We start from the raw sequence: 21,100 nt of genomic DNA, 5'->3' as shown, positions 1-21,100 counted from the left end.
TGCTAATGCATGAAATGTTTATGACCATATAAAGGCCTAGTTAATTGATCTGTTTTGGAAACAATTTAGTTGCTGTACAAAGAGAGTTGAGCTTAGCACAGATTTTCTGGACATAGCTTATGAAACTTAATGTGCACAAAAGAGATACGGGAGTAAAATAGACATACATTTTATATAAAGCAATAAACACATTATGGGTTAACACTTTTGTTATTATTTTGAGTTTTACGCATATATATTTTTGAGACAGTGTGAAGCTAGGATTAAAGCATAATATAAACATGCAATCGGGGATTGCTACAGGAGCTTAATGCATGCAAAATTTAAACAAGGGAACAAGTGCATGCTAAAAATGCATGTTGTTGGCATATTGTATAAATGATTAATTTATTTTATTTATTTCATTGGTGTTTTATCCTGTACTCAAGAACATTTCATTTCTTCAGCATTTTGAGTAAAGCATATAAAGTAAAATGCAGGAAGAAAACCAACAAACACAAAATACTTCTGCAAGAAACACTATGGAACATTACTTACATATTGTAGATAGAATAGTCAGGTGCAGACAGAGTGAAGGACAGCAGTGACAGGTTTTGTTATGCTCAGATGAAAAACGAAGTCATACAGCGGATGGAGCGTTCAAGCAGTTGAACTTGGAATATAGGGAATATTCTTTTTTCGCTAACCATTCACAAAAAAAAAACACTTAGAGGTTTTACACAAATTAATTTTTGAGACAGTGTGAAGCCGGGATTAAAGCATAATATAAACACGCATTAGGGAAATGTTACAGGAGCTTAATGCATGCAACGTTTAAACAAGGGAACAAGTGCAAGCTAAAAAAATGCTAATCATTTTTTGTATAAATGATTTTATTTTATTATTTCATCGGTGTTTGCCGTACTCAAGAACATTTCACTTCTACAGCAGTGTGGTGGGAGGAAACCGGGCAAAGTGAGGGGGTAACCCACAACCATGCGCAAGTTGCTGGAAGACCTTGCCACGTACAGCTGGAGAGGAAGTCAGCATAATCTAGACTTGAACTGATAGCAACCGCATTGGTGAGAGGATCCTGGGTCATAGGGTAGCACTGGCTAGCTTACCCCTCGGCCACGGAGGCCAATCTTGACTTAATGGTATTGACTAAAGGATATGTGACATATGTAATGCCTGTAGGTTTGATGGGTTGCATAAACAGCAATGTAACATGCATGTAAAAAAAGTACTGCTGAGCGGTTATATTGAAATTTGAAACATAGTGCATAAATGGCAGGTGATGCCGGTAGGTGATGTACACGTAGAGGTAAGGGTGCAGCGCATGCTTCCAAGACGTAGCATATCACTAAACTGACATACATCGGTCCCAGAAATGGACAGACGTTACAATCAGCCACGTTTTACACTAGGCCTACTGCGGACAACAAGTATGTTGAGGATAGCACACTAAGAACCAAGGAGCGCGGGCTAAGTAAATGCTTACATATATTTCCGCATAAACATAGCCACATAGTGCTACCACCAACCTTACGTCTGCAACTGCTAAGTTAGACTTATTAAATACTGAGGATGAGTATATGTGATCCACTGACAATGCTTTAAATAAAGAGCACAACAACAACAACTTTGACAGTATCCGCTTTTGTAACTAGCCTACATTGTACACTGCTGAACTGAAATGGCACAGAATGGCAAGCGTAATTCACAGACTGGCGAGCATGAATTCTATTAATTATGGCGTGAATTAATTATTACTTAAGAAATATTAAAAATAAGTGAACTTACATCAGTGGTTGTACCAACACTTGCCATTGGGCCGAAGTTGCATATGCCACTGACAGATCCGAGTGCCTGAGTAAGAACTACTGTGATTGGACGAAATAGCCAGGTTTGTAAGATACAATCTGATTGAGTCCAACAATTTTCGGTCAAGCCATGATGTCACAGAACTACAATCGGAAAACGGAAGTTGTAATGGGGGTCTGTGTCCTTCCCTGTTTTCTGCACAGGCCAGAGCTATACTCCTCGCCTTATCATATGTTTTTCTGGGCGTGCCCAGAAGGCAATGATATGCAATGACTCGCTCTCCTGCCTTTTAACAATACAGCATAAAAAATTTGAAAATTCACTAATACTCGAAATGTTAGCCTTACATAGAAAACCAATTAAAAGAAGTAAAGATATAATATTCTGCTGGATACCGAGTCATATTGGTAGCCATGGAAACACAGTCGTGAACAGGGAAGCAAAGGCTGCCGTAAGCAAACCCATACCAAAAGCTAAAGTACCTTTTAACTTTATATTCTGATATTCTTAGATATATTCGTTGCCTTTGGCCTATATCATAGAATTTAAATTTTAACTGTAATAAATATTTACAGAAAAAAGTTATATACATACAGATTTCTAAATGTACTATTTTTAAAGTATGCTGGTTTTCGAGTTTTAATTCTTATTTTTCTTTTATCTCATTTTAAACATTATTTGTAGGCGTAACTGGAAACATTTGCTTCAAGTTCTCGTGAGCAAAATATATGAGCAAGTTCTAGTGGTAATCCTGTGTAGGTAACTCCAGCTACTGAAAGAGGTCAAACAAACCCTAACAAACAACGTATTGAAGAATCAGCAAGCGGTACGTTTCCATGTCCTGTAACAGAACCTAATACAAAACAAACGTCGTCATTTGGGCGTGTAATCAGAGCAATGAAGCGCGTAGGTCTGTGATTGTTTTCTGTATGACATTGTTAAAAGGTCTTTCGTCTTTAATAAAGATCTTGGTAAGTTCACATCAATGTTCTAGGCCCTAGGTGTTTAAAATGCAGAGAATGCAAGTGTGTGTTTTCTAAACTTTTCCCTCACATCTTCCCGGTTGTGTGAAAGGCAACCGGGGAGCGACCTGTTTGCCGTGGGTTGCGACCCGTAATCTACGCGGACGGGATCATGATGGCTGAGGGCGTGTTCGTCTTGCGAGATCCTCACGCCTAACACGCCACTTTGGCCCTTACTTGGAGAGAGACGGGAGGTCGGATGGGCCCGGTCCGATCAATCGGCTGGTCACGTCAAGCCCTACACTTGATCCAGTTTGTTATTCTTTGTCTTACCGAGATGTCAAGTTGGCTCTTTTTCAGATGCTCTTCCTTTGGGGTCAGTGCAGAAGGCGGTGACTAATGGGTCAATCGAGTAGACTGAATTTAACCTTTTGATATAACTCAATCTGTTCGAAGATACCTTGCATGGATTCCCTGTTTTTATTCTCTGCTGGTCATCGGCAGAGGTAGATTCGCCCTTGTTAGCACTTCGTGGCGGGTGGGGGACACGAAAGGCGAAATTGATAAAATCAATAATGGCCTGATTTAAAATTTCAACTTCGAATATATCCAATAGATCTTCCTCTCAGCCGACTTCAAGTGCTGATAAAAAGAGGAAGTTAGAAGTTTTCACAGACTCTCGTGATAATGGACAGGACCGCTGGCCGGCTTTTATTGTTCTCTCGACTAAGAGTGAACAAAAGCCGGTTTCTAAAATTCATCCTTTCGTATTAAAAAGGGCTATCCAGGGCACAGCTGGAACATTAAAAACCGTTAAAAAGTTAAGATTCGGAGACATTCTCATTGAATGTTTCCGGAAGCAACAATCAACAAATTTATTGTCATTAACTAAAATATCTGATATCCCTTTTTTCTCATCCCCTCACAATGCCCTGAACAGCTGTCAGGGGATAATTCGTGACCGGGATGTTGATATTATTGATCTGTCTGAAGAGGAAATATGCTTGCAATCACAGGATGTTGCTAGAGTTAAACGCTTCACTATGAAGAAATCTGGCAACATCATTAAACTTAAAACATATCTTTTGACCTTCAACACAACCTCACTTCCGTCGTGTATCTACATTGGCCCGTATAGGGTTAGTGTAGATTTATACATTCCTAACCCTACACGTTGCTGTACTTGCCAAAAATTTGGTCACGTCAAGGGCCAATGTAAAATAAATTGGTTTGTTTTAGATGCGGCAGTGAGGGTCATGATGGTTTCGACTGTGGCAACACAGTTAAGTGTTGCAATTGCAGTGGAGATCACATGGCCTCCTCCAAGGACTGTCCGTTTTTTATTAAAGAAAAGCAAATAATAAATCTAAAAACTAAAAACAGTATATCGTATCAGCAGGCCTCCCTCTCTAAAACTTCACTGCAATCTTCGTTTGCCAATGTGGTCAACTACAACATCTTTTGGAACTCAAACTTCATTAACACGGCCCATTGGAAACGACAAACGTAGCTCCACATCTTTACAACCTGCTGCTCAACCTGCGCATATTTCCTGCTAACAGAGACCACTGGAAAACAGCAAATAAAACCAGTCAGTAATAAACAAGAAACTGATAAACCTAAACTTGACATATTCAAAAACAAAACTGCCAAAACCAAATCTGGAAATAAATATAATAATAGTAACCCTACCGGTCCCACAGAGCGTTCCTCTAAGGCCCCTAGGGACCCTGTCCAAATTTGTAATAAGTTGGAATCGTTGGAGGAAGTTGGTCCTACATCCTATGTGATGGATACATCACCCGCACCAGGGAGATCTTCCAGCCGATCTCCACGGAAGGGTCGCCCTACGGTTCAAACATAAAGAGAAATCTCCTATACGTCTCTCTCCATAAAGTATTCTTTAGACAAAATTATACAGTGGAATTGTCGAGGTCTTAAGGTAAATTTTATCGCAATAACACAGTTCAATCAGAAAATCCTATTGCCCTTTCCTGAAGACATCTGACAAAGACACAATAGCCTTTAAAAATTATTCCTTATACAGCACTTATTCAAGTGAAGAAGAACGAGCTCCAGGCTGCTCTTCTATCTTCATCAATAACAACATTACTCACAGCCCTGTAGCCCCCATGGGGTTTCCGGGGTGATAAGAATAGGACCTCAGCCCTCTAGGCAAGCTTGTCGTAAAAGTCGACTAACCTAGAGCTCTCCTGTGTGAGCCCGGTGATTATAATAGGCTCACATCTTCTCGGTTGTGTGAGAGATCCTAGTGGCTGAGGGCGGGATGGTCTTGCGAGATCCTCACGCCCAACACGTCACTTTGGCCCTTACTTGGAGAGAGACGGGAGGTCGGATGGGCCCGGTCCGATCAATCGGCTTGGTCATGTCTTGCCTCTGCGTTGTCCCAGAATTTCTCCATAACACCACTCAGTAAAGAATAAATGTTATTTCTGAAATATCGTTTGCGGGACTACGTTTTGAGGCGGTGGCTCATGGGTCAATCGAGTAGATTGAATTTAACCTTTGGTATAAATCAATCTGTTCGAGTATACCTCATATGGAATCCTTGATGTCTTTCCTGCCGGGTATTCCCAGGTTCAGGCATCGCCCTTGTTGGCACTCCGTGGTGGGTGGGGAACATATGGGGTGAATTTTTAATACATATATAATGAGTTCCATAAACAACTCTTCTAATGGTTCAAATATATCTATCCGAACTTCCTCCCAGCCCATTTCAGGTGCTGATAAAAAGAGGAAGTTGGAAGTTTTATCTGATTCGCTTGATAATAGACAGGACAATTGGCCGGCTTTTATCGTTCTCTCCACTAGGAGTGAACAGAAGCCGACCTCAAAAATTCATCCTTTTCTTCTAAAAAGGGCTTTAGAAGGCGCAGCTGCCACTTTAAAAACTGTGAAAAAACTACGACCCGGGGACATTCTCATCGAATGTTTCCGGAAACAACAATCCAAAAATTTGTTATCTCTGATATATCTGTTTATACATCCCCTCACAATTCCCTGAACAGCTGTCAGGGAAAAATACGTGATACGGATGGTGATATCATTGATTTATCCGAAGAAGAAATTTGTTCTGAGTTGAAGGCACAGGGTGTTGCCAGAGTGAAGCGTTTCACAACAAAAAAAGCTGGCAACATCATCAAATTAAATACATACCTTTTGACCTTCAACAGTACGTCTCTACCATCCTATATCTACATTGGCCCGCATAGGGTTAATGTCGATTTATATATCCCTAACCCTACACGGTGTTTTACTTGCCAGAATTTTGGCCACAGCAAGGGCCAATGCAAAAATAAACTTGTTTGTTTCAGATGCGACAGCGAAGGTCATGATGGTTTCGACTGTAGCAGCACAGCAAAGTGCTGCAATTGCAGTGGAGATCACATGGCCTCCTCTAGAGACTGTCCGCTTTTCCTTAAGGAAAAACAAATAATACATTTAAAAACAAAACCAACAATATCTCTTATCAGGAGGCCCACAAATTGGCATCCCTTTCTAATAATTTCCCGCAGCCTTCGTTTGCCAATGTGGTCAAGCGGGTAGCATCTGTTGCTACTCAAACTTCACTGACTTGGCCCATTGGAAACGACAAACCTAGTTCTATAGTCTTACAGCCTTCTGCTCAACCTGCCCGTTATTCCTGTTCAACCCAGACCAATACAGTAAATCAAAAACCCCAGTAAATAACACACAACAAACTGATAGACCTGAACCTAATCAAACCAAAAACAAAGCTGCCAAAAGTAAATCTGAAAATCAATCTCATAATGAAAATCATAAACCTACTGGTCCCACGGAACGTCCCTCTAAGGCCACTAGGGACCCTGTCCAAACTTTTAATAGGTTTGGATCGTTGGAGGACGTTGCTCCTTCAACATCAGATGCGGATGTGATGGATACATCACCCGCACCAGGGTGATCTTCCAGCCGATCTCCACGGAAGGGTCGTCCGCGGTCCAAACACAAAGACAAATCCCCCATACGCCTCCCTCCATAATGTCTTCTTTAGACAAAATTATACAGTGGAATTGTCGAAGCCTTGAGGTAAATTTTATTGAGATAACACAACTTGTTCAGTCATTAAATCCTATTGCCCTTTGTCTTCAGGAAACTCATCTGAAGACATCTGACAAAGGTAAATTTTCTCTTAAAAATTATTCATTATACAGCACTTACTCAAATGAAGAAGAGCGAGCTGCAGGCGGCTCTTCGATCTTCATAAATAACAATATTATACACAGCCCTGTTGCTCTGCATACAGAGCTTCAGGCTGTGGCCGTGCGTATTTCATTGTCTGAAACAATCACATTATGTTCCTAACACTTCTTTGTCAGCCTTACAGTTACATAATCTAATAGAACAATTGCCAAAACCGTTTACAATACTGGGTGATTTTAATTCCCATAATCCCCTATGGGGCAGTAATACCATAAATAATATTATGGGCAAGATAGTCGAAGACTTCTTATCGAAGGAGGAACTGTGTTATTTCAATGATGGTTCTAATACCTATTTACATCCGGGTAATGGCACTTATTCTGCTAACGATCTCACTATCGCAGATCCATCACTTCTTCTTGATTTTTCTTGGAAGGTGCATGACGATCTTTGTGGTAGTGACCATTTTCCTATAATCCTAGAGCATATCACTTCTAATTCTTTAGAACGTGTAACTAAGTGGAAATTCGATAAAGCAGATTGGATCGCATTTGAGATGTTCTGTGAGGCTGATATCACCTCAGAAGCTCTCAGTGTAGCAGATGATCCTATATTAATATTTAATGAGCTTGTTTTACAAGCGGCTGACAGAACTATCCCTAAGACCTCGACAAATCCCAAATCCAAAAGTAAACCCTGGTATGATCAGGACTGTCGCAAAGCCATTAAGGACCGCAAAAAGGCCGAGCGAAATTTTAATATATGTCCTACTGATAATAACTTAAACCAGGTTCGTATTTTTAGAGCTAAGGCTCGTCGATTACTCAAGTCCAAGAGACGATCTTGTTGGCGGAACTTTGTTTCGGGCATTACGTCAAAAACACCCATGCGTAAGGTCTGGAACATGGTTCAGAAGCTTAAGGGCAAAAACAACAAAGCCAAAATTCAGCATTTAAAAGATGGCGATACCCTATTAACATCGCCATCTGAAATAGCGAATAAACTAGCTGAAACAATATCTCAGAAATCTTCTTCTGAGAATTACACTTCTGAGTTTCAACGTATTAAAAAACATAAGGAGAAAATTAAATTGCCTTTTTCCTCTAAGAATTTAGAAGATTATAACCGTCGTTTTTCAATTGAGGAACTTTAAACTTCTCTTAAAAAGGCACACGATACTGCGTGTGGCCCTGATAATATATATTATAAGCTTCTGAATCATTTACCATCTGAGCCACTTGAGACTCTCTTAGATTTGCTTAATGACATTTGGCAAACTGACTTGGACTTGGAGGCCGACTTGGAGGGAGGTGTGTATTATCCCAGTCCCTAAACCGGGTAAGGATCATACTGATCCAAATAATTACCGTCCCATAGCTCTTACCAGCTGCGTCTGTAAGACTATGGAACGGATGATAAATGATAGGCTTGTTTGGTTTCTTGAAACCAACAAGTTACTATCTAATATACAATGTGGTTTTCGTCAAGGTCGATCTACTTTAGATCACCTTGTCCGTTTCGAAACTTTTATTCGTGACGGTTTGATTAATAATGAACATGTGGTGTCGATATTTTTTGACCTTGAAAAGGCCTACGACACCACATGGAAATATGGTATTTTAAAAGACCTCACGGATATGGGTCTTAAAGGTCGATTACCTATATTTATATCACAATTTTTATCCGATCGTCAGTTTAAGGTACGGGTTGGGTCCACTCTTTCTGATTCGCATGAGCAGGAGATGGGTGTTCCCCAGGGCAGTATTCTTTCGCCAACACTGTTCAGCATAAAAATTAATAGCTTAGCTAAAAACGTTGACATCTGGCACTGAGGGTTCTTTATACGTAGATGATTTCCTCATATGCTACTGTGCTAAAAATATGAATAACATCGAGCGGCAACTGCAGCTTTGTCTCAACAAGATTGAGAAATGGGCAGTTGCCAACGGTTTTAGATTTTCTACATCTAAAACCGTCGGTATGCATTTCTGTAATAAACGGAAACTTCATCTAGACCCTGAGCTTAAATTTTGTGGAGAACCAGTGAAGATTGTTGGGGAAAATAAATTTTTAGGGGTTATATTTGATAAAAAAATTATCCTTTATACCTCATATAAAAATGCCTAAAGCTAAATGTACAAAGGCTCTCGATATAATTAAGGTCGTGTCTAGTACCGATTGGGGTGCTGACCGATCAGTTTTACTTAATTTATATCGTTCTCTGGTGAGGTCTAAATTGGACTATGGGTCCATCATTTATGGTTCTGCAAGGAAATCCTATCTTAAAATGTTAGATCCCGTCCATCACCAAGGTTTGAGGCTCAGCCTTGGTGCATTTAGAACTTCACCAGTAGAAAGTTTATACGTCGAAGCTAATGAGCCTTCTTTACATCTCAGGCGTATAAAACTATGCCTTCAATATACTACAAAGCTTAAAGCACACCCAACAAACCCTGCCTATGACTGTGTTTTCAATCCGTTATATGTAGACAAATATAACAAATGTCCTAATAAGATCCCTTCGTTCGGTCTTCGCGTTCGGGACCATGTTGTGGGAGCTGGCATCGAGCTTGAGAATATAGCTCCGGTTTCTTTTCCGGAGTCTCCTCCCTGGCTTCTCCCACAACCTATATTGATATTTGATCTACGTAAACATAACAAAAGAAATACGAATCCTCTAATAATTCAGCAAAGTTTTTTCTGAGATAAAGGCTAATTATCCAGATTATAAATTTATATATACTGATGGGTCGAAGGATGGGGAGAAGGTTGCAGCTGCGGCTGTCTTAGAACAGCGGGTCACTTCTCTTTGTCTTCCATCCTCATCTTCAATCTTTTCTGCAGAGGCCAGAGCTATACTTCTGGCTTTGTCATATGTTTCTGCTGGGCATGCCCAGAGGGCTGTGATCTGCACGGACTCGCTCTCTTGCCTTTTGGCAATTCAGAATAATAAATTTAAAAATCCTTCCATCCTTGAGATATTAGCCGTACATAAAAATCTAACTAAAAGAGGTAAAGATATTGTATTCTGTTGGATACCAAGTCACATTGGTATCCATGGAGACACAGTCGTGGACAGGGAGGCGAAAGCTGCCCTTAATAAACCCATATGGAAAATGAAAATTTGTTACACTGATTTTAGATCTCATATTCTTAAATATATTCGTCGCCTTTGGCAGGGTGAATGGGATTTGCAGATCCACAACAAACTGCATGCTATTCATCCTGTCACTGGCAATAATTCTTATACTCTTAATAGGTCTCGTAGGGACCAAGTAGTTCTAACAAGGTGCCGTATTGTGCATTCTCGTCTAACACACAATTTTACGTTAGATGTGAGCAGTGCTCCTGAGTGTGTTGGTTGTAATGCCCAGTACGGCATGAAACATATTATCGTTGACTGTGTGGACTTTGCTCATATTAGGCAAAGATTCTACACAGTCAGCTCTATATTTGATTTATTTGACAGTGTCGCTGGCGATACTGTCATTAATTACTTAAAACATATTGGATTATATCATAACATATAATTTCATTTTTATTTCACATAGATATTTCTAGTTCATATATACATATTAAAATTTCAAAAGCTGTGTGGTTTTCAAGTTTTTAAAGAGCTTTGATTGTTTTACCTAGTTTTAAACATGTCTGTCATTTTTCATTTGTTTTGTATGTTCATACTTCAGTCTTGAAAATCATATACTGATTCTTCGTTTTAAACATGTTCTTGACACGATATGGCTGAAATATTGCCAATGTGGCGTAAAGCCATAATCATTCATTCATTCATTCACAGCCCTGTAGCTCTGGATGCAAACCTCCAGGCTGTGGCCGTCCGTGTTTCATTGTCTGAAACAATCACATTATGTTCAGTGTATATTCCTCCTAACATTTCTTTCTCAGCTTTCCAGTTACATAATTTAAAAGAACAATTGCCAAAACCGTTTATAATAATGGGGGATTTTAATTCCCACAACCCCCTTTGGGGCAAACACAAATAATAAGGGAAAGATAGTAGAAGACTTCATATCGAAAAAGGAACTGTTATTTCAATGATGGATCTAATATCTATTTACATCCGGGTATCTGCTATCGATCTCACTATCGCAGATCCATCACTTCTCCCGGATTTTTCTTGGAAGGTGCATGACGATCTTGGTCGTGACCATTTTCCTATAATCATAGAGCTTATCACTTCTAATTCTTTAGAGCGTGTAGCTAGGTGGAAATTCGATCAATCAAACTGGGTCGCATTTGAGATGTTCTGTGAGGCTGATATCTCTCCAGATACCCTCAATGCAGCAGATGATCCTGTTTTAAAATGAGCTGGTATTTACGAGCTGCCGATAGAACTATCCCTAAAAGCTCGACAAATCCAAAATCCAAAAGTAAACCCTGGTACGACAATGACTGTCGTAAAGCCATTAAGGACCGCAAAAAGGCTGAACGCAGATTTCATCATTGTCCTACTCATAATAATTTAAACCAGGTTCGTGCATTTAGAGCTAAGGCTCGTCGATTACTCAAGTCCAAGAGACGATCTTGTTGGTGGAACTTAGTTTCGGGCATTACGTCAAAAACAACTATGCGTCAGGGCCCGTATTCATAAAGATTCTTAACCATTTCTTAACGTTAAAAAATTTTTTAAACCCACTAAAAAATTCTTAAATAGCTAAAAAATACTTAAGTGTTAAGAAATTCTTAAATTCTAAGTGTGCCCATGACCACTTTTATCTTTCTCTTAAATTCTTAAGTATTTCTTAAACAACAACAACATGGCGGCCGCTCAACCAAATCGACGCCACTTTAAGGAAAGAAGAGATTGTTTGAACGAATATAATGATAAGGAGCTCTTAGAAAGGTTTCGTCTGGATGCTGCAGGGATTCGGTATATCGAATCACTAGTTAGGGATGACATTGTAAGTGGATCGAATAGAAACTGTGCACTTACTCCAATGCAGAAAGTGTTGATTACTCTTCGTTTTTTGGCAACTGGGAAAATGCAGCTATGCAATGGTGATGACATGGGAGTTTCACAGCCGACTGTATCTAGGGCTATCACAGCTACTGTAAGAAGTCTATCTTCAAACCGGCTAATTGTTCAGTTCATTCGTTTTCCACTGACAGCTCGCGAAATCCGTGAAAAACAGGAAGAGTTCTACGCTGCTGCCCAGTTCCCAGGCATTGTTGGGGCTATTGATGGGACACACGTACAAATCACCGCTCCTAGCACATTTGAAAATGAATTTGTTAATCGGCACCATTACCACAGTATTAACGTTCAAATTGTTGTGGATGCGAAGTACAACATTCTCGACATTGTCGCAAAATGGCCAGGGTCAACACATGACGCTCGAATTCTGGCTGAAAGTGGACTGAGACAGCTTTTTGAAAACCACCACGCACCCATCCACACTCATCTGATCGGAGATAGCGGGTACCCATCTAAACGCTGGCTTCTTACCCCTTTCCTCAGGCCACAACCTGGCCCTCAAACAAATTACAACAGGTATTAAAATATCACCTAACTGAGCTTTGTATCGCGAACATTGAGTAGTTTCCAGTGATATTCATTGGCGGCGCATACTTTTCTGTATTCGGTAATTGACGGGAATTTTTCTTTTTTTGAAAAAAAATATATCCTCATTTCAAACACTTGAGTTTTTATAAAGATGCATAATTACTGAAATGTAAACATTATAAGAGTTCATCGCAAAAATTTGATGAAGGCATAAATCCTTCCTCACAACAGGGGGGATAACTGGTATGGTGGTTAAGTTGGACCTTCTCATAATCCTGATATTCTGAGATCGAATCTCATTAGTGGAAAGTCATTTTTTTGGCAGGTTTTTTTTTTTAAACTCTGGATAAAATGATTTGTTCATTTTGTTACATTTTAGGTCCCACAAACGGACACGTAGTGTAGTTGAAAGGGATATAGGCCAGTTGAAGAGAAGATTTCATGTATTGCATGGAGAAATAAGGATGTCACCAGACAAAGCCTGCCAAATAATTTTGGCATGCGCTGTTCTGCACAATATCTGCAAATTGAGACAAATTCCTCTTCCAGGTAATGAAGAGGAGGATGAAAATAATGGAGGTGATCAACAAGGGGATGGTGTCATTGCTCCAGATGCCAATGTTGAAGGCGTTCGATACAGACAGCAATTTGACAAAACTCATTTTTGAATTTATTATTGACTGATCGGCCTGTTGACTGTGACTTCTCCCTCTTTCACTCAATCTCATGCTGTATGTTCTTTGTGAAAACACATTGTGTTCAAAATAAGCCTCTGTTTTTGTTTGCCCACCTATCCCATTATCATACTAGTGATATATTAAACTGTTATTCCCTTACACATCCAGTCAAATGAATATGTAAGTGCTCTCTCTTTTTTTTTCTGCAAATAAACAAACACAATAGTTGATACTTTACTAAAAGAAAAAAACTTACGTTTACTAAATATGAGCAATGGAATATGCTTGAGTTTGATTCCACTACTTGCCTTGCATACTGCTTCACGATATCCCAGCCACGTAATGGCAGCCAGTTTATATCCAGGGCAAGCAACACTGGATCACATCACTTGTTCAGTTAATGTTAATTGCCCGAGCTTGGTCAATACTAGATGACAATACTTCCTGCATTTTCAGTACGTACTGACGGTTCCACAGTCAGTACATCAATTACCTGAAACTGTATTGCATATCACCATTTCTTTCTTAGTCATTTTAATATCAGGTCTAAATTGTACTGTCCTTATGTTACGATTGCAAGTGTTAAGATTGCAAGTGTTGTAATCCAAGGACACCAAAGCTAAGTGACAAGTTACTGACTGACTTTTGTCAGACATTATCTGCAAGAAAATGGCAGAATCCAGGTTTACACTCACATCCTCAAAGCTGAAGCACTATGATCTTGACAAGACAGATTAAGGCTAAGACTCAGCTGATTTTCCCCTGGGGTATTTTAGCTGTACAATTATACTTCAAAAATGCTAATAATATCTGATATTACAATTATTCAAATACATATTTGTTTGCATACAGAGGGCCAATATTTCAGGAGCTGTGTTGCTTCCTATCGGCATTCATTAGTACCTGACAGGAAAAATAAATTTATTCCATAAGCCCATGGTAAATTAATACACCCTTTATTGCACGTTAAACTAATATAATACAGAAGAGAAAGCCAAACTGAACAAACCTGAAGTGAAAGAGACTCACCAGACATACATGGCTGAATACAAGTACATTTTGATGGGCAAGTTGGAAAAGAAAAATATTACATGGAAGTAGTGACAGACATGCTAAATGCCTTTATCACAAACATCAAGGATCTGAGGGAGATATGCAATAAAAGTGGCACAATATTTTCAGTCAATTTATTCTTCTTGATTTCTTTCTTGCAATTTCATTTCATAATACTGAATTTGAAGTTTGAGTTTTTTGATCTTAAGGTCCTGAATAATCTCGGCCTTGCTTGGGTTTGGAAGTGTTTCATGCTGAACCACTGGTGCGCCAGGTGAAGGTACCTCCACTAGAGCCTGTAGGTGGGTGATGTCCACTGCCTGACTGGCACTAGGACGAGCATCCAAATATGTGATGGGCAAAGGTGCTGGTGGAAAGTATGGCATGTCAGTTGTGCTGAAATGTAGACATACACATTTTTCTATACAAAACATACATTACTATATCAATAATACAGTTATACAACTATAACTGACCCCTTAAAGAAACTTAAGTTGGTGGGACTTTTAAACAACAGATACAACTCAAGTTGAATAAAACATAGTAATTATTTTGAAAAAACCAAAATTGGATTTAGTAACTTTTTAAACTTGCTTAACACAACATATATCTGAAGCACTGTGATAAATACCAAATTTACTCATTCATTTTAATCTATCATTGCACACTGTATTTTGAGAAAAATTACTTACTGAAATTCATTAAGTTGAATTAAGGTGGAATCTATGCCATCACCAACTCCCCAAGACAAACATTGTTCTCCCTAGAATGGACATTACCACCTCAGCTATAGCACTTAATGGCTTTAGTGATGGTCCTCCACCTGTAAAATAAAATAGTATATGCCCAAATAATAAGATCTTTCATTGTATTTGATCTCAAATCATTTTAGACTTACAGCTGATGATGCAATCAATGATTTTGACAATAGGTTTTGTTATAAATAAAGATTATGTTTCAAAGTAACAATTATGTACTACCAGTCAACTTGCAAAAAAAAAATTAATATGAAAAATCCTTTGAACTTTCAATTCAGTGAAAGTTGACATTGAGTTGTTTAGAAATGAAAAAAAATAATACAAGTAGGCCAATGGGGCACAGATGGTCTCTGGGTTAAAGTTTGAAACCTGAACACATGAGAACATAAAAAGTGTGCAAGTCTTGGGGCAGGTTAAATGGTCTGTTTGCTAGGTGAATATAATGCATAAATCACTGTTTATGTAATACACAGAAAGTGATTTGTTTTGATTTATTTTATTTATTTGATTGGTGTTTTACGCTCACTCAAGAATATTTCACTTATACGACGGTGACCAGCATTATGGTGGGAGGAAACCGGGCAGAGCCCGGGAGAAACCCAAGACCATCCACAGGTTTCTGCCGACCTTCCCACGTACGACCGGAGAGGAAGCCAGCATGAGCTGGACTTGAACTCACGGCGACCGCATTGGTGAGAGGCGCCCAGTTCATAGCGCACTAATCAACTGAGCCACGGCAGCCCATGATTTGTTTTATGCCATACTTAACGACGTCTTGGTTATTAGATTAATCCTCACATATTCTAAAATTTCATTTATGACATGAATCGAAATATAGGTCTATTTGAATGAGTCTTTGTCTGTGGTATTGCTTGGTATAAAAATGATATCTGGCTCATTGATAATTTTACATCTAGTCTCCACAGTTTGGAGAAGTACCTACATTTGCATTTTAATTTAAATAAATCAGTTTTCCTCGTACATAAATATTCTTAAGCTTAATAAATGAACTGCTTTCACTCACTTTACAAAAATCTAGTCAATAAAGGCCAAGTTCATCATCCTAATTTAATGTGTCTTTCACTTTGATCATTGCAATATTATTTTTTCCAGTGCACTACACTCCATATACCCTCAACTTCAAATAAGAACTATGGTTTTAATTATACTCTGTGCCATTTTTGTTTTAGTACAATGTTTAAATCCTAGTCAATGTTTAGCTGCATTTATGAGAGATAATCGAGCCGACAGCTCTCGAATTCCGGGTACAAACGGTTGAATTGGATTAGTTTTCAAAGGCAGTTTCGACGGTTGATTATTCAGAAAATAACTCCCAAAACTAAAGTTTAGTGAGACTTGGTCTAATCTTATAATTATAAAATACCGTTACACTATTCCAATTAAATATTTTACATAAAATAATTTAAGTTTACATACCCGTCGCACACTGCGCTTTCTTGTAGGCCGAGATTTCCGATTTGGTTTGGGAGAAAATATTGTGCCACTTTTTCTCCACTTCTTCTTCTGACCGCTTGACGGCTGTGAACGAGGCATTCAACCTGTCCGTCACCAACTTCCATGTAGTTTTTTTTCTTTTCTGAGGTCAATCCTGGACCCAGCTTGCCCCTCAGTATGTCCTTGTATTGTGCCATGTAATTGGCGAGGCTCAAACACTCGTCGTTTCACCAGTTCGGCTTTCTTTTCCTTTTTTTCTCCATGTCAGATTGTGTTTACATCGAAATGTCGTCTGCTGCTCACGTGACATTAACATGTACCAAAATTATCTTTATTATTAGAGACCTCTCTCGTTGCTACGGGACACGCGTTTGAGAAAAACTTATCTTTTAAGTATTTTCTTCTCTAAGAATCGTGTTAAGAAATTTTATGAATGCATTCTTAAATATTTTCTTAGCGAAGAGTAACTTCTATACTTAAGTATAAATTCTTAGTTAAATCTTAAGAATCTTTATGAATACGGGCCCAGGTCCTTAATATGGTTCAGAGAGTTAAGGGCAAAAATAATAAAGCCAAAGTTCAGCATTTAAGAAGTGGTGACACCTTATTAACATCTCCGTCTGATATACCCAATAAACTAGCTGAAAGGATATCTCAGAAATCTTCTGCAGAGAATTACACTGCTGAGTTTCAGGTTATTAAAAAAAAAAGGAGAAAATAAAATTGCCCTTTTCTTCTAATGATGTGGAAGATTATAATCAGCCGTTTTTGATTGAGTGGTTTGGACGACTGGTAATTTCCCGTAATCATGGAGGGAGGCGTGTATTATCCCGGTGCCTAAACCGGGTAAGGATCATACCGATCCAAATAATTACCGTCCCATAGCCGACAAGCTTTTATCTAATATTCAGTGTGGTTTTCGTCAAGGTCTATTTACCTAAACATCACCTTGTTCGATTTGAAACTTTTATTCGAAATGGTTTCATTAATAACGAACATGTGGTGTTGATATTTTTCTACCTTGAAAAGGCCTACGACACCACATGGAAATATGGTTTTTTGGAAGACCTTTCACATATGGGAATTAAAGGATGTTTACCTTTATTTATATCTCACTTTTTATCTCGTCGTAGTTTAAAGTACGGGTTGGGTCCCCTCAACAAAGGCTCTCGATATAATTAAGCTCGTGTCTAGCACCGATTGGGGTGCTGACCAATCCATTTTACTTAATTTTCTCTGTTGAGGACAAAACTGAACTGTGGATCCATCATTTATGATTCCGCTACGAAATCAAAGCTCAATTATTTTGATCCTGTCCATCACCAGTCTGAGAACCTCCCCAGCAGAGAGATTATACGTATAGACTAGCGAGCCTCCTTTACATCACAGGCGTATAAAACTGAGCGCTCAACATGCTACAAAGCTTAAAGCTCATCCAACAAACCCTGCCTACAATTGTGTTTTCAATCCATTAGATGTAGACAAATATACTATACGTCCTAACAAGATCCTTCGTTCGGTGTTCGTGTTAGGGACCATATTGTGGAAGTTAACAGTAAACTTGGGGACATAGCCCCAGTTTCTTTTCCGGAGTTCCTTCCGTGGCTTCGCCCACAATCTCAATTGATATTTGATCTACGTAAATATAATAAATCAAATACAAATCCTCTTATAATTCAGCAAGGTTTTGCTGAAATTAAAGCTAAGTATTCGAATTACAAATTTATATATACTGATGTGTCAAAAGATGGGGACAGAGTTGCAGCTGTAGCTGTCTTAGAGCAGCGACTTGCTTCTCTTCGCCTTCCATCCTCTTCGTCAATCTTTTCTGCAGTGGGGAGGGCTATATTTTTAGCCTTATCATATGTTTCTTCTGGGCATGCCCAGAGGGCAGTGATATGCAGCGACTTGCTTTCTTGCCTTTTGGCAATTAGGAATAATAAATTTAAAAATCCGTTGGTTCTCGAAATATTACCTATACATAGAAAACAAATTAAAAGAGGTAAAGATATATTCTGCTGGATACCAAGTCACACTGGTATCCATGGAAACACAGTCGTAGACAGGGAGGCTAAAGCTGCCCTTACTAATCCTTTGTCAACAATTAAAATACCATACAATGATTTTAAGTCTAATATTCTTAAATATATTCGTCGCCTTTGGCAGGGTGAATGGGATCGGCCGATTTACAATAAACTGCATGCCATTCATCCTGTCATTGGGTATAATAATTATACTAGCGAAAAGTCTCGTAGAGACCAAGTAGTTTTAACGAGGTGTCGTATTGGGCATTCTCATCTGACACACAATTTCATCTTAGATGGGAGCAGTGCTCCCGAGTGTGTTGGATGTGATGCTTAATATGGCATTAAACATATCTTAGTTGACTGTGTGTGGGCTTTGCCCATGTTCGGGAGAGATTCTACAGTCAACTGTATATATGATTTATCTGACAGCATCGTTGGCGATGTTGTTACAAATTATTTAAAGGCTATTGGTCTATATCATAAAACATAATTTTAATTGTCATAAATATTTGCAGATATAGTTATATACATATAGATTTCTAGATGTACAGTTTTTAAGATGTGTTGGTTTTCGAGTTTTAACTGTTTTGGGATTTTCTTATGTGATTTTAAACATGTCCGAAGTTTTTGTTTTATTTTTGATGTTCTCACTATCGTGTCGAAAATTTTAACCGTCTCATGTTATCACCTTGTTCTCGCCACGACATGTCTGAAATATTGCCGATTTGGCGTTAAGCCATAATCATTCATTCATTCATTCATTCATCCTTAACTTTTCTTATCTCCGAGTGTACTTCATTTCATATGACATCAGACAAAAGAGAGCAAATGAGGAGGAGAATCACAAAAGCAACAAGTTTCATGTTCTAAGCACTTCTAATTGGTGCATTTCTTGTGGTCTACTCTATAATTCTGTATCACACAGTATGTTGGATTTTGACTATAGTACACTTCAGTGATATACTGTATGTAGCAATAAACTATTAGACACCCAGGTTAGCATCTAAAATAGAAAACTGTAAGAGTGAGATGGCGTTAAAGCTTACATAAATCAATGAGGAAGCCCATAAATAAAAGAATTTGACTCTCCAGTGTATATCTAAACTTTGCGTATTGTCTCACTGAATTGTCCTCTCATGCTTTCCATGCAAAATTATTTGATTAAGAACCATCCTGGTGTATATGTAGCTTCTTGCTAACTCAATATTAGTGTCAAATATACTATTTTCCAGTGGACCAGTCCTGCAGCCTTCTATTTGTGATATACTGTATGATTATCAAAAACAGGATTTAGGACATTGATACTCAAAATCTTGGATTGTTATCACTTCTGTATCAATTTGTCTTTTATTGGAACCACCAAACGAAAATCATAAGAAAAAAGAAAGAAGACATTCCAGTTAAAGATATTGAACTGAAAGATAACTCTGGAACCATCCTTGTCTCGCTTTGGGGACAAACTACTGAAACAGAATTTCAAGTGGGGGATACCCACCACTTAAAAGATGTTATGGCAAACATGTCGAGTTTCCACGAAAAGATGACACTGTCTGCAAACAGTTCAGCACAAATATGGGTAAGTCCAGGTGAAAAATAAGCAGTCATCACTCACCAATTCCAAACATATAACTCTTTTTGGTAAGTGTCTGGTGTTCTCACAGTCGCCATTCTGGCAAGTAAACGAAGTCTCAACCACGTCTAATTTGTCATAAAAATTAAAGAATGATAAAGAAAAAAATCAGGAACAAAATTAAATCATAGCTAAGAAATTGAAGTTACAAGTCATGTCTGTACCCCGGTAAAATGCTAGACATTAATCTCTGTCATATCCCTTTAATTGTCTAGCATTAACAGAAATCCCAATATATGATATATAATATATATCATACACCTACGCAAAATGGCGGAATGTGCAGACGTACCGATGTAATCTCCTGCAACTGGTAGAGAGGGCGAGGTATTTTGCAGTGTTGGTACCATGAAATGATGCTATGATCTATGAGAATGTAAACTGATATCGACGGAAGGAACTACATGAGAGCCTATCGTGAAGAAATAAATAACTGGACTGAAGACCATCGAGGTGACTTGGGGGGAAAACGTGTTCTAGTGTGTACTGCTCAATATCCTCGTCAAGAGATTTCACGGACTTCCTTTGTCTTTGGGAGCTGGTGTTAAACGTTGTTTTGGAAATGGATCTTGCGATTATCGACTTGGAACGCCTTTTTTGGACTACGAATAGTATATGAATGTCGGACATGACGCTTATATTTGTAACATTGGCAGAGTGTGCACTAGCTTCACTCAAAATGGCGACCCTTGAAGTGTGCACGGACAAAGTAATCAGTCAGTCTACCCAAGGCACTACATTTGGCAAGCGCTGGAAGTAAATCTCTGCAAACCCCAAAACAAAAGAAAGTAAATTCTCGCGGGAATATTCCGTCACATGTCACCCAGTCAGCCAGTTAATTTGATTCTGTGCCTACCAGTCCGTCAAACTGGAAAGCCTTGTTGACAAACGTATCCAACAACGCCTCGAGAACTTATGGAAATTATGAGTGAAAACCGACGCCAAAATTACATCGATGGGAAATGACGATGGAAAAGCTGTGCGAGAAAGATAAATTGATCGAAAAATATCATGAAATTGGAAAGTTAACCA

The 21,100-nt window shown here is 38.7% G+C and overlaps 1 protein-coding gene across 1 annotated transcript; it reads left to right on the top strand.

The window, feature by feature from the left end:
- The first annotated feature begins 11,722 nt into the window (after positions 1-11,722).
- Positions 11,723-12,463, top strand: LOC135464398 (putative nuclease HARBI1). The gene has a single exon (XM_064741825.1). It carries the CDS (start codon positions 11,723-11,725, stop codon positions 12,461-12,463), a length of 741 nt encoding a protein of 246 aa, XP_064597895.1.
- The last annotated feature ends 8,637 nt before the right edge of the window (positions 12,464-21,100 follow it).

This window comes from Liolophura sinensis, chromosome 4 (genome assembly GCF_032854445.1).
Source record: "Liolophura sinensis isolate JHLJ2023 chromosome 4, CUHK_Ljap_v2, whole genome shotgun sequence".
NCBI classification, from domain to species: Eukaryota; Metazoa; Mollusca; class Polyplacophora; order Chitonida; family Chitonidae; genus Liolophura; species Liolophura sinensis.
This window is presented reverse-complemented; position numbering and strand designations above follow the sequence as displayed.